General features: G+C 43.3%; 1 protein-coding gene across 1 annotated transcript in view; it reads right to left on the reverse strand.

Moving 5' to 3' along the window:
• LOC118396254 (FERM domain-containing protein 4A-like) overlaps positions 1-12,352 on the reverse strand; it is a 232,967-nt gene extending 220,615 nt beyond the window's left edge. The window contains exon 1 of the mRNA XM_052465817.1: positions 12,083-12,352. Within this exon, the coding sequence (XP_052321777.1) occupies positions 12,083-12,127 (45 nt within the window). The 5' untranslated portion in view covers positions 12,128-12,352. The remainder of the gene's footprint in view (positions 1-12,082) is intronic.
• Between the last annotated feature and the right edge of the window lie 421 nt (positions 12,353-12,773).

The following is a 12,773-nucleotide window of genomic DNA, read 5'->3' on the forward strand; positions in this document are numbered from 1 at the left end:
CATTAGCTAACGCCACGGCAGCAGCTACTCTTCCTGGAAGCAGTGTATTTGATGTGTAATCTTGTGAAATGTATTTCCAGTAACGTGTGGTGTCATCATTTTCCTAACCCCCAGTCTCATGCTATAATAAATATCACAAAAGAAATGAATCAAACATAAAAATGTATATACTATATCAACAGTGCTAATATCCTTTTGCCTTTGTATATGACGGGAGAATTAAAGCTTATTAAATTAAAGCGATGCATTTTAAAAACAACTAACCCACATTGACACCCAGCTGGTGCCTCAGTCTATAGTCTATAACTGCTGTGGAAGCCAGACTGTTATTACCCGGTTGTGTGGTTTCTGCAGATAAGGTGACTAAAATTGTAATGAACTGAATACAGATTCTGTTTCATTCCAATTAATGTGAGTGTGGCATCAATATGCATGTGTGTTTTGTGTGTGTGAGCGTCCAGTGAGTCAGTGAGTCAGTGCAAGAGAGTCAGTGCAAAAAAGGGCCAATGCAAATAGTCAGAAGCTTTATGGATTGTGGGTAGAATCTTCTCAGGAGTCTTTTGGTGTCAGACTTGGAACTCTGGTACTGCTTGCTTTGCGGTAGCAGAGTAAATAGTCTACGGCTTGGGTGGCTGGAGTCTGAACACTTTCCTGGCCTTCCTCTGACACTGCCTGGTCCTGGATGGCAGGGAGCTTGGCCCCAGAGATATACTGGGCTGCCCACACCGCCCTCTGCAGCACCTTACGGTCGGATGCCAAGCAGTTACCATACCAAACGGTGATGGAGCCGGTCAAGATGCACTCAATGGTGCAGCATTAGAACCTTTTGAGGATCTGAGGGCCCCTGAAGGGCGAAGAGGCATTGCATTCTTCACAACTGTGTTGGTGAGTGTGGACCATGTTAATTCCTTACGGATGTGGACACAGAGGAACTTGAAGCTCTCGATCCTCTCCACTACAGCCACGTCAAAGTGGATGGGGCGTGCTCAGCCCTCCGTTTCCTGTAGTCCACGATTACATCCTTTGTCTTACTGATGTTAAGTGAGAGGTTGATGTCTTGGCACCAAACTGTCTTGGCACCACACTGGTCTCCTCATCATTGGCTATCAATACTTTTTTTGCTCCATAAGTAATTCAACAATGTGTACACACATTTGAAATAGACAAGATGCCGTCGTACACATTGTTGGACTACGTCATGGAGCAAAACGTTTTAATAATGGAGTATTTTCTAAATTCAAACGCACAACATGCAATAAAACCCTGTAAAATCTTTGGTTATATCACATTATTCTAGTTTACAATCTGTAGCTAGCATCATGGGTGCATCCCAATGATATTTCCTTTCTCCTGCAGTGTTCACTCATTCACTATGCCTACTTCCTACAAAATTAAAGTATTGGATTGCTAGAGGCATGTGTTAGTGGGAGTTTGCTAAATGTTTCTTACACCAGTCATTTCCTTTCCAATCATCGAAGGAAGTGAAGTGAACAAGTGCACACTTTGGGAGGAAGGAGCAACAGCCCCCAGAGTAATATGGGTAATGGAGTGTTTTAATTAGACAGAGCAGTAGGGCTATGAGTAATTTGGTCTGGTTAAGTGTACTCTATCTCCCATTAGAGGAAGTTACAGCATTAGAAGTAATCTCTGTCTCTCTGTCTCTCTGTGGATTAGTAGATGGGTGGTAGGGGGAGGAACGACAATTACTACAATAGACAGTTAGACCGTGTTTGCTATGATAATCAAGCTGAAGCACTCATCGGTCTTATCACGTGTGTGGGTAGGCCTCATCTCTGTCTCTGAGAGAGAGAATATGCTGATAGTGAAGTACACTGTACTACTCCACTCTGAAAGTGGAGTAGTTTTTTGGGGTATACTGTATGTACCATACTTTACTATTTATTTTTTTGACAACTTTTACTTCACTAAATCCCCCCCCCCAAATAATGTACTTTTTACCCCTTACATTTTCCCTGACATCCAAAAGTACTGGTTACATTTCAAATGCTAGGCAGGACAGAAAATGGTCAAATTCACACACTTCTCAAGATAACATCCCTGGTCCTCCCTACTGCCTCTGATCTGGCAGACTCACTAAACAGAAAATCCCTGGTCCTCCCTACTGCCTCTGATCTGGCAGACTCACTAAACAGAAAATCCCTGGTCCTCCCTACTGCCTCTGATCTGGCAGACTCACTAAACAGAACATCCCTGGTCCTCCCTACTGCCTCTGATCTGGCAGACTCACTAAACAGAACATCCCTGGTCCTCCCTACTGCCTCTGATCTGGCAGACTCACTAAACAGAACATCCCTGGTCCTCCCTACTGCCTCTGATCTGGCAGACTCACTAAACACACATGCTTCATTTGTAAACTACATCTGAGTGTTGGAGTGTGCCCCTTGCTATCCATAAATTTAAAAAACAAGAGTATTGTGACGTCTGGTTTGCTTAATATATGGAATTTAAAATTATTCATATCTTTACTTTTATTTTTGATACTTAAGTATATTTTAGCAATTACATTTACTTTTGATACAAGTATATTTAAAACCAAATAATGTTTTACTTTTCACTAAAGTGTATGCACAAATTTGTAAATCCATTAAGATGCCTTGAAAATGACACAATGTAAGCAGTATATTTTAGCAATTACATTTACTTTTGATACTTAAGTATATTTAAAACCAAATAATGTTTTACTTTTACTAAAGTAGTTTTTACACAAAGCATTAAATCCATTATTAAAACATGCCTTGAAGAATGGGCAACAATCCCAGTGGCTAGATGTGCCAAGCTTATAGAGAAAAAGTATTGACTTTGCTTGGTGGGGGAGGATAGTCAGACAGCCCTTGCTAAATTCTTGCTTGAGGAATTACTCTTTGGTAAGAAGCTTTTTTGGTTTATATTTGAACATTTGAATTAAAAACTATCATAGTAAGTTACTTAATTGTTACCCAGAAATGATTTGATGTTGAGATACTTTAATGCATAACGCATTAGGGGTAAATGAACGCATTCTAACGCATGCAGTGCAGTCACACACCGGTGGGTCTGAGGTGAATATCTCACTCTCTCTCTTTCTCTCTTTCCCCTGGATGGACAGAAGAGAGTAGAACTGAATGCAGAGCAGCAGTGGAGACAGGAGGAGAAAAATAACAAGTCTTCCAGAACACACTACACTATATGAGTAATTATATACATGGATGATTTGGTTGTGTTTTACAGTGCATCTAAACCATGAATAAGTCTGTGTTTGCAGTATTTCCTTCTCCCTCAATACAGGCAGCCTCTCCCAAGCATGCCTCCAGCCTGGATAATATGCCCAATCATGCCAGGCCATACTAAGCCATTCATAGCCATGACAAAGAGTGCCAGGCTACGACAATGGCCCTCTTGACACACTGTAAAACAAATCTAGTTGTTTTAACTAAATAATAGTAAGTAACTGGTTCCACAACACTTTTTGGTCAAAGTGGTACCCTTAACTTTAAAATAAATGTTGGCCCAAGCTTAGCTCCAATATGAAAAAATATATGAAAAAATTATGTAAACTTAAAATGATGTGTTTGTTCAATTTGTCTCAAATGTTCATTCAACTAGAAATTATTTGGGTATGTTACCTAAAAAAAAGGCTGTGGAACTAGTTACACACACAGTACTTTTAACTTACATAATTGACACACATGATTACATTGTGCATGTTAATTTATACACTAACTAAAATGAAACACGTCCTCAGCTGGGATTTCAACTCACAACTTAATGGTTCACAGCATTCCAATCTCCCTGCTACACCACCATGTCTGTATCAGTAACTGATTTCACAGGTGTATGGCTGCAAGTTGCCATTCACCTGTGTGCACCTGTGTGTAGTCACTTAGCAGACACTCTTATCCAGAGCAACTTAGATTTTGACACTTTTTCTGTACTGGTCCTTTGTGGGAATCAAACCCACATTTCTAGTGCTGCAAGCAACATTTAATTTTAATTTTTTTTTTTTTTTTTTTTCACCTTTATTTAACCAGGTAGGCCAGTTGAGAACAAGTTCTCATTTACAACAGCGACCTGGCCAAGATAAAGCAAAGCAGTGAGACAAAAACAACAACACATGGAATAAATGGAATAAACAAACATGCCGTCAATAACACAATAGAAATATATATCTACAGTGTGTGCAAATGTGGAAGAGTAGGGGAGGTAAAGGCAATAAATAGTCCATAGAGGCAAAATAATTACAATATAGCATTAACACTGGAGTGATAGATGTGCAGATGATGATGTGCAAGTAGAGATACTGGGGTGCAAAAGAGCAAGAGTATAAGTAACAATATGGAGATGAGGTAGTTGGGTGTGCTATTTACAGATTGGCTGTGTACAGGTACAGTGATCGGTAAGCTGCTCTGACAGCTGATGCTTAAAGTTTGAGAGGGAGATATAAGACTCCAGTTTCAGTGATTTTTGCAGTTCGTTCCAGTCATTGGCAGCAGAGAACTGGAAGAAAAGGCGGCCAAAGGAAGTGTTGGCTTTGGGGATGACCAGTGAAATATACCTGCTGGAGCGCTTGCTACGCGTGGGTGTTGCTATGGTGACCAGTGAGCTGAGATAAGGCGGGGCTTATAGATGACCTGGAGCCAGTGGGTTTGGCGACAAATATGTATTGAGGCCCAGCCAACGAGAGCAGACAGGTCGCAGTGGTGGGTAGTATATGGGGCTTTGGTGACAAAGCAGATGGCACTGTGATATACTACATCCAGTTTGCTGAGTAGAGTGTTGGAGGCTATTTTGTAAATGGCATCACCGAAATCAAGGATCGGTAGGATAGTCAGTTTTACGAGGGTATGTTTGGCAGCATGAGTGAAGGAGGCTTTGTTGCGAAATAGGAAGCCGATTCTAGATTTAATTTTGGATTGGAGATGCTTAATGTGAGTCTGGAAGCAGAGGTTAGAGTCTAACCAGACACCTAGGTATTTGTAGTTGTCCACATATTCTAAGTCAGAACCGTCCAGAGTAGTGATGCTAGTCGGTTTACCTGGAGGAAAATGGGGAAGGGTCATGCTTTTTTCATTTCAGTCAAGGGGAGGGTTTAGTATTTTTTTATCTAGTCCAGTGGAGGGTCATGCAATTTGTAATTAATGAAATTTCACTAATTCTCTGTGTTTTAGAATTAGTTGCTTATTAGGAGAGCTATACAGTATATATCCATCTCGATGTTTGCCCGATGCAACCCCTCATCTCTGATTTTCCACTGGGCACACAATATCACACTAAAATATAAGTTATTGACCTTATTTTTTAGTATCGTCTCAATAAAACTAGACTGCATTACACAAAGCAATGGATATTCCAATCCTGAGCCGCAACTTGCTCTGCTCTTGCTGATCAAAAACGTGTTTGTGAGCTGCCTAACCAATGGCTGTGCTGTGAAGGTCCTACGGTGGCAGTTCAGGAGGAAAACCAAATGTTTATTTAGGGATGAGGCCTGAAATAGGCCTTGCGTGCGAACTAGCCTATATCTTATGTTCTGTTCAGTTTCAGAAGGAGAGCGAGAAGACGAGAAGGAGGACCGGAGGTCAACTTTGATAGCTTGCTACTACTATAATTGATTTTATTAAAAACAATTTGTTTCTTGCCCATGATGAGTTTATCTGAGTTATTGACCTTACAATAAGCCATATTTGAATCGTTGTCGTGCTGAAACTTGAAGCAGCATCCGCAGCACAGTCAGTGGGAAATGGACAGCTCATGGTGCTGAAGGAACACACATTGGAGTAGGCATTTCAACTTCTTCAATTTAATTAGACTTTTACTAGCGCCAAGGGGGCTAGAGCCGAAATTAGGCTAAATATCAGGGATCAAGGTAAGACCCAGATGTAGACTGTCGAAGTAACACTGTTTATTGTAGCAAACAGGGGAAGAAAAGACAGATCAAGGCAGGCAGGGGTCGAAAATCCAGGGCAAGGCAGAGGTTCAGTAATACAGAGGTGGAGCAAAAGTACAGGATGGCAGGCAGGCTCAGGGTCAGGCAGAGAGGTCAGGCAGGCGGGTACAGGGTCAGGACAGGCAAAGATCAAAACCGGGAGGACTAGCAAAGAGAGGCTGGGAAACGAAAGGAGCTGACAGAAAATATGCTGGTTAACTTGAACGAACAAGACGAATTGGCAACAAACAGACAGAGAACACAGGTATAAATACACAGGGGATGATTGGGAAACTGGGTGACACCTGGAGGGGCGTGAAGACAAGCACAAGCACAGGTGAAACAGATGAGGGCGTAACACTATTGGCTGCTATATACATAGATTTGTCGGTCAATTTCGACACCCACTTCTGCTAAATGCAGAAGACACGTTTCAGTTGAATGCATTCAGTTGTGAAACTGACTAAGTATCCCCCTTCTTTAAATAGGAAAGGGCCTTCCCCGATCTGTTGCCACAAAGTTGAAAGCACACAATCTTCTAGAATGTCATTGTATGCTATAATGTTAAGATTTCACATCCCTGGAACTAAGGGGCCTAGCCCGAACCAAGAAAAACAGCCCCAGACCATTATTCCTCCTCCACCAAACTTTACAGTTGACACTGTGCATTGGGGCAGGTAGCGTTCTCTTGGTATCCGCCAAACCCAGCTTCATTCGCTGGACGGAAGTGCCATTCATCACTCCAGAAAACGTGTTTCCACTGCTCCAGAGTCCAATGGCGAGTTTGGCATTGAGCATGGTGATCTTAGGCTTGTGTGCCGTTGCTAGGCCATGGAAACCCATTTCATGAAGCTCCCGACGAACAGTTATTGTGCTGACGTTGCTTCCACAGGAAGTTTGGAACTTGGTAGTGAGTGTTGCAACCAAGAACAGATGATTTTTACGCGCTACACGCTTCGACACTCGGCGGTCTTGTTCTGTGAGCTTGTGTAGCCTACCACTTCGTGAGCCGTTGTTGCTTCTAGCCATTTCCACTTCACAATAAAAGCACTACAAGGAATAAATACACAATGAGTAATGGCTTGGCTGCGTGTGTGTTTGTGTGTGCGGGCGATTAGTATTGACATGTTCACTGATGGCATTTGACCAGTGTGACATAGAAGTGAACAGGTTTAGAAGTGATCGACTGAGGTGATAATTCTCTCTGTCATAATCTACACAGGTGCGTTTTGTGTGCAGTGGTGATTATATGATGTGATTTTTTTCTTTTCTTTTTTTTGTTGAATTTTACCCCTGTTTCTCCCCAATTTCGTGGTATCCAATTGTTGTAGTAGCTACTATCTTGTCTCATCGCTACAACTCCCGTATGGCTCGGGAGAGACGAAGGTTGAAAGTCATGCGTCCTCCGATACACAACCCAACCAAGCCGCACTGCTTCTTAACGTGCGCCGGAGGAAACACTGTGCACCTGGCCACCTTGGCTAGCGCAGTATGGTAGCTGACATAGCTTGCGCTATAGCTGAGGTTTCTGATGGGGATCACACCAGCAATGCTAGCATGTCCTGTGGAGGTCAGACCATAGGCTATTTCCTGTTAGCCGTTGTAATCCTATCTATCGCCTCTCACATCAGATGAAACTGTGTCTCTCTTTAGTCCGGGGGTGTCCTCAGATGGGGCCACAGTGTCTCCTGACCCCTCCTGTCTCAGCCTCCAGTATTTATTCTGCAGTAGTTTATGTGTCGGGGGGCTAGGGTCAGTTTGTTATATCTGGAGTACTTCCCCTGTCCTATTCGGTGTCCTGTGTGAATTTAAGTGTGCTCTCTCTAATTCTCTCTTTCTCTCTTTCTTTCTCTCTCTCGGAGGACCTGAGCTCTAAGACCATGCCTCAGGACTACATGACATGATGACTCCTTGCTGTCCCCAGTCCACCTGGCCGTGCTGCTGCTCCAGTTTCAACTGTTCTGCCTTATTATTATTTGACCATGCTGGTTATTAATGAACATTTGAACATCTTGGCCATGTTCTGTTATAATCTCCACCCGGCACAGCCAGAAGAGGACTGGCCACCCCAGATAGCCTGGTTCCTCTCTAGGTTTCTTCCTAGGTTTTGGCCTTTCTAGGGAGTTTTTCCTAGCCACCGTGCTTCTACACCTGCATTGCTTGCTGTTTGGGGTTTTAGGCTGGGTTTCTGTACAGCACTTTGAGATATCAGCTGATGTATGAAGGGCTATATAAATACATTTGATTTGATTTGATTTGATTTAGTCTGCGACTGCCTCAGCATCGTTCATGCATGGACTAAAATAGATCACATAGGAGCCATGCAGACAAAGAAGCACACAGAACCATGACTGATATCATCTTCATTTGGAGACACAAGTTTCAAGTCAAAAAGGCATCATCAGCTGAAAAATGATGGCTATCTTTTGCTTTGCTGTGGATGAAGTAATAACCATTCTCCCTCCCTCCTCCCTCCCTCCCTCCCTCCCTCCCTCCCTCCCTCCCTCCCTCCCTCCCTCCCTCCCTCCCTCCCTCCCTCCCTCCCTCCCTCCCCCTCCCTCCCTCCCTCCCTCCCTCATAAACCATCAGTCAATCAGCTCTGAGATCCAATCATATTTGCTGTATCTGGCCTCCCCTCGGCCTGCTCTCCATGACAGGCCTGAGACCACTCAGTATTAATGCTACTGTACTGTAACTCAGCTCCAATCACATTAGCTCCAGACAGATGGAGCCCAGAGGAGAACTAAAACACAATTTACTGGATGTCTTTATTTATATCAGCCACAACAACAAGGCTCCCCAGCACAAACACACTGTCATTTCTCCTGTTCCCTCTAATTGAACGAGGTCACTTCCTGTCAACTAATTTAATGAGGTTGATGGGTCCGTAGTCAGTGGTGCTGGAATGGGGTTGGGGGTCTGTAACCATGGTGATGAGGAGGTTGGGGGTCTGGGGTTGGGGGTCTGAGTGTGTGTGTGTGTATTTCGGGGGAGGGGGTAATACTGTGGCTAAGAATCTGTATAGTGTGAAACTTAACAACGTTCTTCATAAAACCGTGCATGTTTTCAGACAGACACCGAACTGATAGGTGTCTTAATCACAACTGACTTTTGACAATAGTTCCATGGCAACATGTGCTTCCCCCAGAGCCCCATACATAATTTAGATTTAGAATGACATTAACATGCTAAATTAAAATGAAAATATCATTAAACCTTTCCAAGAGGCGACCCCAAAGAGGAGACAGAGTGAGTGAGTGAGAGAGAGAGAGAGAGAGAGAGAGAGAGAGAGAGAGAGAGAGAGAGAGAGAGAGAGAGAGAGAGAGAGAGAGAGAGAGAGAGACATCCAGAGAGAGAGAGAAAGAGGAAGAGCGAGCCTTCTGTTGCTCGTTGTGTAAGCAGCCTCCACACCCACCAAGGAGATGGCTTCCCTCAGTGAACTTGGCACAAACATAATAGCAGATGCCCTTCTTTACACACAGGGAGATAGGGAGAGAAAAAGAGAAAGTGAGAGATAGAGGGATAGAGAGGGAGATATATCTACAGGTATCTAGTTTGTGTGTGGTTATTATTATTTGTATTATTTGTGGCAGTCAGTATTTTGTGTGGGTGTTTACAGAGTCTGTGTGTTATTAAAATCACTTCCTGTAATTATACCAGGAGATAATCACTGCCTCAACTGAAATATTAATACACACAGCAGAAATGTCATTAATATTCATGCAGCCACAGACAGCCACGCAAACATGCACACACAGCCACAGACACAATGCCACACACAAACACACACACCAGCGACTGACATACAAGGGTTTCCCTATTGCCTGGGGCAACTGAACTGAACAGTCACACAAATTGAGCATGCTTTGAGGTTGCCCCATTGGGTAGGTGATAACAAGTAGTTAAAACAACCAAACTGCAAGGAATTCCAGTAGCCTGAAACTGATTTTCTGTTCCTCCCCACTGTTCCTCCCCACTGTTTATTGATAACAACCAAAATACAAAGAATTGCAGTACTGGTCTTTCTGATTCCTCCTCAATGTGTAGATGAAAAGTCGAAAGTTTACATACTCTTAGGTTGGAGTCATTAAAACTAGTTTTTCAACCATTCCACAATTGTCTTGTTAACAAACTATAGTTTCAGCTAAGAAAACAGCCAAGACCTCAGAAAAAAATTGTAGATCTCCACAAGCCTGGTTCATCCTTGGGAGCAATTTCCAAATGCCTGTAGGTACCACGTTCATCTGTACAAACAATAGTATGCAAGTATAAACACCATGTGAACACACAACCGTCATACCGCTCAGGAAGGAGACGCGTTCTGTCTCCTCGAGATTAACGTACTTTGGTGCGAAAAGCGCAAATCAATCCCAGAACAACAGCAAAGAACCTTGTGAAGATGCTGAAGAAAACAGGCAGAAAAGTATCTATATCCACAGTAAAACAAGTCCTATATCAACATAACCTGAAAGGCCACTCGGCAAGGCAGAAGCCACTGCTCCAAAACCGCAATCAAAAAGCCAGACTACGGTTTGCAACTGCACATGGGGACAAAGATCGCACTTTTTGGAGAAATGTCCTCTGGTCTGATGAAACAAAAGAGGAGGAAAAAGGGGGAGGCTTGCAACCCGAAGAACACCATCCCAATGTATGTAAACTTCGAACTTCAACTGTACATGGCAGTTCTGCATGTAAATAGTTAAGTTACATTTTCGGACAAGTGCTCAAAATCTTCATGAAACCAACATATCCTCCTGAGTCCTGATGGGCAAGTGGCTTTGAGACTTAAATATAAATCCCTGCACACACACAAACGCACGCACGCACTCACGCACGCACTGACGCACGCACTGACGCACGCACGCACTCACGCACACACAAACCTCTAAACTGCATAAACATACATTACGATTTCAGATGGGATTGAGCTCTGATCATGACTGTGTGAATATGAATACATCTTCGGTTGTAATGAAAACATGTATTACTGAGTTTTGATCAGTTACCAGATAACCACTTTTTATAAATAATACGGAAATAATTACAGTAACATCTTCAATTGATGTGATGTGTTTCTCCACAGAGTCCATGACTGAAGTCACCGTTGAGGTTTATTCATTCATGCATATATTTGAAATACTGTTTGTATGTTTGGACCAGGATGCTAACACTATTTCAAGTCAGTAATTTTGACAGAGGTAAAGATATGCTGCTAGCTATATTTTGACTTATGTTCCACCTTTCTTCCCCTTTCCATCTTCCACTCTCCGACCCCCTTAACATCCACCCTCACCCCACCCCCTCCTCCTGTCCAATCCCTGGGCGTGTAACATGGCCTATTGCTATGGCTACAGACAGCTATAACAGGAGGAGATAACAAGTAGTTCAGTGAAGCCCCTCTGGGATGGAGGAAACTGACAAGCACATAGAATTACAATGACTAGAATGGACTATTGCATGTCTAGTGTTTTGTCTCCATTGATTTTATTTCTACTTCTGGCCGGGAAGGCATCTTGAAATGTCACTGTATTTTTAAATGATAAAAATGACATATACAAGCTGCATTTGTGGTGTTATGAGTTTGTGGGTCGTGTGTGTTCTCCCTCTCATGAGAAAAGGTATATTTTCTAAGTATGGAGAAAGAGAAGACGACTGCCAAAATCAAGCTCTAGCCAATAATGAATGAGAAAAAAAGAATGCACACACACATACACATCAGCAGCACATTCAGCACATCGCCCATCTGGTAACAGTGATATCTGTTCTGCGTGTGATGTCTCATAACCAGCCCACTGCAGAGAGATCCCTGTGAGCACGTGGAGCATTTAGACAAAGCAAGGAAACGTACCCATATTGGGTTGAAGCACAGAAATGTTTGATGAAATGGTACATTGTTTGATGATAATATGATATTACATAACTACTGATTTCTTTATGATAGAAGGTGGGATATTTGTGGAGGGTGTATAGTAGTGTACATAGGAGCTCATGCAACATCTCCCATTGTGTGTGTGTGTGTGTGTGTGTGTGTGTGTGTGTGTGTGTGTGTGTGTGTGTGTGTGTGTGTGTGTGTGTGTGTGTGTGTGTGTGTGTGTGTGTGTGTGTGTGTGTGTGTGTGTGTGTGTGTGTGTGTGTAAAAATACCTGGACCTTTCCTACTCACCATAAGCAAACAGACAGCTGATTCGGGCATGAGTTGGACGGCCATGATGGGGTCCTGTAGACTGACTGAAGTTCACCAGGGAAAACAACCAGACGCTTCAACAAGAGAGACCTCTCCTCTTCCTCTTCTTCTTCCTCGGAAACCAAGTCTTCACTCAATGAGCACACATCCCTTTGTCCTTACCTTCTGCTTGTTGTTTCTACTCTCCTTTTTCTCAGCAGACTCTCTCCCTCTTCATTCTCACCATGACCCCCTCGAGACCCTCTTCAACTCCTGACACTGAGGCGAAACCGTTACCTCTCCTTCACTCTTCACTTATTTTTCTTCCTCTCCTTCTGTCTTTCTTGTCTTTGATAAGCAGAGAAGACCCCCTCCTCTTCAGCTTTGACACACCCCTCCTGTACAGCCCTCTCCCCCCTGCTGAAACCTCCTGGGATCCCTGTATCTCAGGAGTGTGCCCCCCTCCCTCCTATCCTCCCCTCTTTTCTCCCTTAGTTTCTCACAACACAAAAGCCTGAGAGGCAGCAATACGCTCCTCTCCTCTTGATCTCTTATTTCGTTCCTCTCCAGTCACCACGCGTCTCTGTCTGTCCGTTCTGTCCTGGGACTGTACTGTTTCTGGTCAAGACAACCCCTTCTCTGGCCACGATGTTCCCCCACCTAGAGTGCTCTTTGCTGGGAGAGTAGCAGG

Source organism: Oncorhynchus keta, chromosome 17 (assembly GCF_023373465.1).
Source record: "Oncorhynchus keta strain PuntledgeMale-10-30-2019 chromosome 17, Oket_V2, whole genome shotgun sequence".
NCBI lineage: Eukaryota > Metazoa > Chordata > Actinopteri > Salmoniformes > Salmonidae > Oncorhynchus > Oncorhynchus keta.